This window comes from Fomitopsis serialis, assembly GCF_022376445.1.
Source record: "Fomitopsis serialis strain Sig1Antser10 chromosome Unknown B0H18scaffold_527, whole genome shotgun sequence".
In the NCBI taxonomy this organism is placed as follows: Eukaryota; Fungi; Basidiomycota; class Agaricomycetes; order Polyporales; family Fomitopsidaceae; genus Fomitopsis; species Fomitopsis serialis.
The window spans coordinates 3,854-10,151 of NW_025955487.1; the positions used below are offsets into that span (position 1 = coordinate 3,854).

General features: G+C 58.0%; 1 protein-coding gene across 1 annotated transcript; it reads left to right on the forward strand.

Moving 5' to 3' along the window:
* Window positions 1-4,629: 4,629 nt before the first annotated feature.
* Window positions 4,630-5,613, forward strand: B0H18DRAFT_1072227 (uncharacterized protein; the record flags this gene model as incomplete). Its single annotated transcript, XM_048031223.1, has 1 exon — window positions 4,630-5,613. A coding segment is annotated over one exon (984 nt), but the record flags the coding sequence as incomplete, so codon positions are not given.
* Window positions 5,614-6,298: the final 685 nt, after the last annotated feature.

Consider the following 6,298-nt stretch of genomic DNA (forward strand, 5'->3'; position numbering starts at 1 on the left):
ATCACAACAGTGGGAGTTTCCAGTTTTTGTCCCACATACATGCAAGAACAATAGAAAAATGAGTGGGTATGGGAGGGGTCAAAGGTTCCCAGTGTATCAAAGTCAAACATAGCAATACTGTAACGGATATTCCCGTTACAGTATATCTTACATTACATATTTGTCCTTGTTTGCTCCAGGACTCGTATGGCGCGCCGGCGCACCTACGAGTCCTCAGCCTTTTACCTCGTCACCGCCTTTGTATGCACTCTGTAGACAGTACCTCTTGAATAGAGACTGGGTGCAGCGCATACGAGGCACGACGAGTGAGGCGCCATTACACTTTTTTGCGCTCCAGAAAAGCTTCTATCTCTCTGGGGACTATCTACTCTAGGCAACAAACTCTCGAACCTCGAAATTCGACATCAACAAACTCTATGCTACTTTGATCATCCTCTGGCCAACTCGACAACTCGACAAGATGTCCGAGTCGACCAACACCCCGTCCGCACCTTCGCGAGGCAGCCGCGGGTCCCACAGTGGAACCCGCAGCAAGCTGAAGGCGTTGCGTGCGGAAGTCCGAGCAAAGCTCGCCGCAAGTCAAGAGCGGATCAACAAAGCCCTCGAGGAATCCAAGCAACTCGAGGCCGAACTGCTGGCAACGGTCGACGCCGCTCTGTCCGAGGCCAGCAGCTGCAGTCGGTCTTCTCGCACGAAGACCACCCGGACTGAGTCTTATCACCGCGAGGACTCAGCCGGAGCCCTCACAGAGCAGGCGCCGTCCGACCGTGAGGTCGAACAGGCACCGCGCACTGAGCGGCTCGAGCCCAATGTCGAGCCCGCTCAAAACCGCCCGGAGACCGACTCTCCACCTGCTTCGACCCAGCCGATGAAGCTCGGCACCACTCTGAGGAGTGGTGAGCGCGCCGAGCTCGACAAAGTAGCCGTAGTCGAGCTCGTGCCTGGATTGAACGAGCAGCGCCAGGAGCTGACTCGTATCAGCACCCGGGAGGGCATAGGCACACAGTACTACAGTAGTACTGTGTGCAGTGGGAACGAGCCCACGCGTGTAGATACGCTCGTCGCGTGTTCAGAGATGAGCCGCGACACAAAATATATATATTCGTCGTCGAACGCCGTGCGCGCCACGACGAGCAGCCTGCTCGACGCGACGCGCGACGCGCTCAACGCTACAGGCGTCGAGCGCCACGAGTCTGTGGTGAGCGCCCCGAGTTCTAGCGCCCACCGCACTACGCTCGACCGCCACCACCGACCCCTCGTCCTCGCCTCCTCCCACTCTCTGGGCAGCCACCTCGAGCGCCCGTCTGGCGAACCAGACGCGCGCGCCGCCCGACGCGAGTGCGAACTCGCGTTCGCGAATGGCTGGCTGACTTACCGCCAGTCCAGTCAGTGGCGACCGACGACCTGGTACCTCCCGGTACCAGATCGCCAATTCCTCCCTCACCGGCTCCTCAACTCTCCCTTCTGGTCCCGCGCCTCGACTTGGGAGGTCCCCTCTTCGAGTCCGATGACTCTGGCGACCGTCACAGCGGCTCTGGCGACACGCAACCCAGCCGCATGACCCAGGACTTGAACGACACGCGTTCAAGTCCAACGCCGAGCCGCAAGACTGAGCGGACCATGGACAACGCGGAGCAAGGAGAGTGGAAGGAGGACAGGGGGCAGAGGAGTAGCGAGGTTGAGGAAGGAACACAGGGACAGAGGGAGGAAGGGTGCGGGGCGAGCAGGATGCACGAGCACGAAGGCTCGACAACCACAGGCACGTACTCACCGTACGTCCCTGCATCGCCGCCTCCGCTTCCAGTGCCCGCGCCAGCACGCGTAACGACGGACGAGAGGTTCGTCGTGCGTCCTATGACCACGAAGACGGCACTTCCGCCTCCAGGTATGACTGCGAAGTCGTACCAGATGTTTCGCGGGATAGCACGTCTGTGCTACGGGACGACCTCGCGGTCGTACCCTCCAATCTCCGAGGCAGTACGCCAGGATACGGGACGACCTCGTGGTCGTACCGTCCATCTCGCAAAGCGACACGCGGACGCGCAGCAGTGCACGTCCGACGTGTCCCATTCATCCATCACCGACCGATGGATAGCGAGTACGCCGAGATTGATGCTCGACGTACACGCTACCGACCAGCATAAAGGGTCGAGAACTGAAGGTACGCCCCTGGATGGACGTACCCACCTCGATACCTCCTACCTTGCCCGCATCCGCACCAACAAGCGTAGCGACGAACGTTCAGTTCGTCGTACGCGTTGTTGGTCATGAAGACGGTGCGTCTGCGCTTACGGGACGACCCAACGGTCGTGCCTCCCATTCTGCAAGGCAGAGCGCATGCGGTAGGAGACGACCTTGCGGTTGTACCTCCTAATTCGCGAGGCAGCACGACGGACCTGCAGCGATGCATGTCCGAAGTGCTCTACTCAGCTTCGACCGTCCATTGTGCAGCGCGTACGCCTAGCCTACCGCTAGACGTACCCGGTGGCTATGACCACTGCGCGTCGACCGTCCTGACCCTTCGTCTGGCAGGCCCATCGCTCGACCAACTGCGACGCCACACGGCCTGCACGTCCTCACGGAAGTGCAGGCCCCCAGTTGCTCCGATGTAGCTGAACCTCCTGAGGTTCAGCTGGCCAGGTTGTGGGACGACCTCGACGACATCTCCAGCAGCCCCCATCGCGCGCAGCCGACCTCCGAGAAGACTTGCACTCCCAACCGGAAGTACAAGCCCCCAGTAGTTCCAAGACAGCTGAACATCTCGCGGTTCAGCTGACAGGTCCACGATACAACCCCGACCGACTCGACGAAGCGGCGACCTCGGCCTCGACTTCGACCTCGACCTCTCCAGCAACAGCATCCACCGCTCTCTCCGCGATCTTGGTGCCCCGACGAGCGCGCTGCCCGACGATCGCGTATTCCCGAGCAACGCGCGAGCTCGAGATCGCGACCCGACTACTGCACTACCAACAGTGCAGCGGCCGGCGCTTACGACCCCGACCGACTAGAACGGCCTCCCGACCGTCAACCCGGCGAGAACTTCACAGTTCTCGTCGATGGCTCGCTCCTAGGGACCCCCACCCAGCTTCATACCGACCTCTCCGCGGCCCCCGATATCGTTGGCGACAATGACAGGCACCGCAAGTCGGAGGTCGCCCGCGAACTCCGAAGAGCGCGTGAAGGACCGAAGGACGGTCAGGACGGGGACGAGGGCGATGTGGGTGAGGGCGAGGAATCACGAGAGGTAGATGAGGAAGGTCAGGCAGAAGAAGGAGGAGAGGGGGAAGGGTGCAGGGCAAGAAGAGAAGATGAGCTCGTCGAGCGGGATAGCTCGACGACAGGTACGTCTTCTTTAGACGTATCTCTTCCTCCCCTACCACCATCTCCTATCCCACTACCACCACCTGTGACGACCACGACTACCAACACGGTTGTCGTGGCAGTTACCACGTACGATGGTGGTACGGATGGCCCATGGAGCGACCTACAGGTCGCACCTGGCCTGGCAATGCATTGCGATATAGTTGGCGAGCGAGGTTGCTCGACCGACGTGCCCAACGGTTGTACAGCTCACGCGCAGACGTACTACTTCGCGAACGAAGTTTATACCGAGGAGATCGGCGATGAGTCGAAAAGCGAGTACCTCACGGTACTCGTTCCGCCGTCACCACCTCCTGTGCCGATACCACCACCGGTGATGACCACGACAACCACATTGGTTGTCGTGGCATTCACCATGAAGGATAGTGGTACCGCCGATTCACGAGGCGATCTACAGGTCGCGCCCAGCACGGACCAGCATCGCAATCACGACGCACAGATGGTGAGCCCTACGCTCAACGGACGCGCCGCTGATGTCACCGGCGACCATACGTTCCACTCGCGACCTCCGTCATCGGTCCCATGCACTTCACTAGGGAATGACCTCAAGGTCGTTCCCGAGAGTGCATATCGCGGTGCACTCGGACTGCATGGTTGCAGTACCGAGGCACCCCTAACATCCGCATCCGACGCAGTACAGGCATCGACCTCGTTGGTCGATGCAAGTCATGCAGAGGATGTCACACGCGGACGCGACCCCTCCACTGCCAAGGGCGAGTACCATGAGGTACTCGCCAACTCACCCTTCCTAGTCACAGTGTCGCCGCCCTCTCACGCATCGAACACGACGGGCCCACCGATCGTCGTGAACAAATGTCAAGAGGGGATGGCGTCCGAGCCCAATTCCGTGGATCGCGAACTGTCGACCGAGACGTCTACCACAGTAGACGTACGGCAGGCCGCACCTGAGTCCGAAGGGCGACCGTCGGGACGCTACGTGCTACCGGCACGTCGCGTTCAGCAAGACCGACGTGAGCTGGCTGTATCCCTCGACAGCGAGCACCAGCCCAAGTACTGCGAAGTACCTGGAATTGGAACACCTAGCGAGAACGAATATTGTTCTCGCGGGTGCGCAGCACGGCAGGCACCTCGAGTGAGGTGCCCGCGTCGACTAGCACGACGACGACGTCCTCGCCGCGTACCCGATCAAGGAAGCGCTTCCGGGAACTGGTCGGAACGGAGGTGGGTGAATGGCAACGTTCACCTACTACTATCCATGGCATTGGGACCGAGTCGGGGCGAGTGCAGGGGAAATCGTCAACCACTACGAAGTGGGATGCTATTCTGAGAGGGGAAGGGAGCGGGGCCTCGAGTGGCCGCCGCCTATCTCACGCTACCACCAGTACATCGCGTGAAGAGGTACTGGTCTCGGATCCTGCAGTGACACGGACGCCAAGCATCGAGCTTGACGTACGGGCCTCACGTCGAACATCAAGGCAGGTACTACCTGTACCACGAGTGTCGAGCGATCGACTCGACGTGCAGCATACTAGTGATCATCGCAGCCACGACATCACCTTGGAAGCCAGTACCTCGCGCCGCGAAGTACTGGGATTGAACCGAGTACCGACTGCACGGGGTCACCCAGTGACTGTCGATGTGAGTCAATGGCCCATGGATAAGGCGTCGCGCGAGGAGTGCTTCACACTCCTTGCAGACCAACTCGACTTCGACCTCGATGAGGCTGATTTTGCGGCGAGTGTTGGCGAGTGGGACATTTGGGCTCACTGCAAGAGGTCAGCACTTAGCTGTGGGCATGCAATCGAGGAGATGTCCCCGCGACTGGGGACATATTCTTGTGCAGCTCGTCGAGCATGGGACCACTTCCAGAGGGAGTTGGAAGTGGTTCCTCTCGAGTTCGATCCTCTGCTGGTTGCACCATTACCTATGGAGATGGTGCGATATTGGGCCTACAACAAGCTGGGATGGCTTGTTGTACCACCTCGCAGTCAACCTCAGGATGACTCCGACTGGTACAACTCCTCTGATGAGGAGCCTCGTACCACAACTCGTGAGGATTACTCTGACCATGTTGAGTCAGAGTCTCTCTCCGAGTCCGAGCATCATAGCTCGTGGGATTCTTCGAATCCAGGTTCTGAGGGGGCAAACTCAGTAGTAGTCTCTGACTACTACGAGCAGTCCGAGATGGAGGATACCTACAGTTCTTCTGCACTATCTGCTGAAGATGAGGGTAACTCCGAAGATGCAGACTATTACTCGGAGTCCGAGTAGTAGTCTACATGCTGGTTGCACAACTCTGTCGAGTTGTGTATGACAATGGTGAACGGTCGTGTCTGCTCACTGACATGAAGTAGTTTGTCGCTGTCTACAGTTCAACATCATCTTTGTCTTGCCAATTGCTACCACCGTTGGGTGGTTGCATGTACTATTCCTTTCTTTCCTTTTTCTCTCTGTTTCTCTGGTTATCGCTGGGACCCGTGGTCGTGTCCAGTGGGGAGAGTGTAACGGATATTCCCGTTACAGTATATCTTACATTACATATTTGTCCTTGTTTGCTCCAGGACTCGTATGGCGCGCCGGCACACCTACGAGTCCTCAGCCTTTTACCTCGTCACCGCCTTTGTATGCACTCTGTAGACAGTACCTCTTGAATAGAGACTGGGTGCAGCGCATACGAGGCACGACGAGTGAGGCACCATTACAAATACACAGGGGTGTACCTTTTTCCAAGTTGTAGACCTGTAGTGTTGTTGCATGTCATGCTCACTTGTTATACTGCAATAGAATGGGCAAGTGTGTTGCCTGAAGTAAGAACTGAAGGGTAGGTAATACAGGATAGGCAAAGATGAACAACTGACAAAAAGGGAAAACAATGTAAACAAGGCACAAAGATCATGTAAGCAAGGTATGTATTACAACTCATAACTCTGGTGGTTACACAAGTGTGTCATAACAG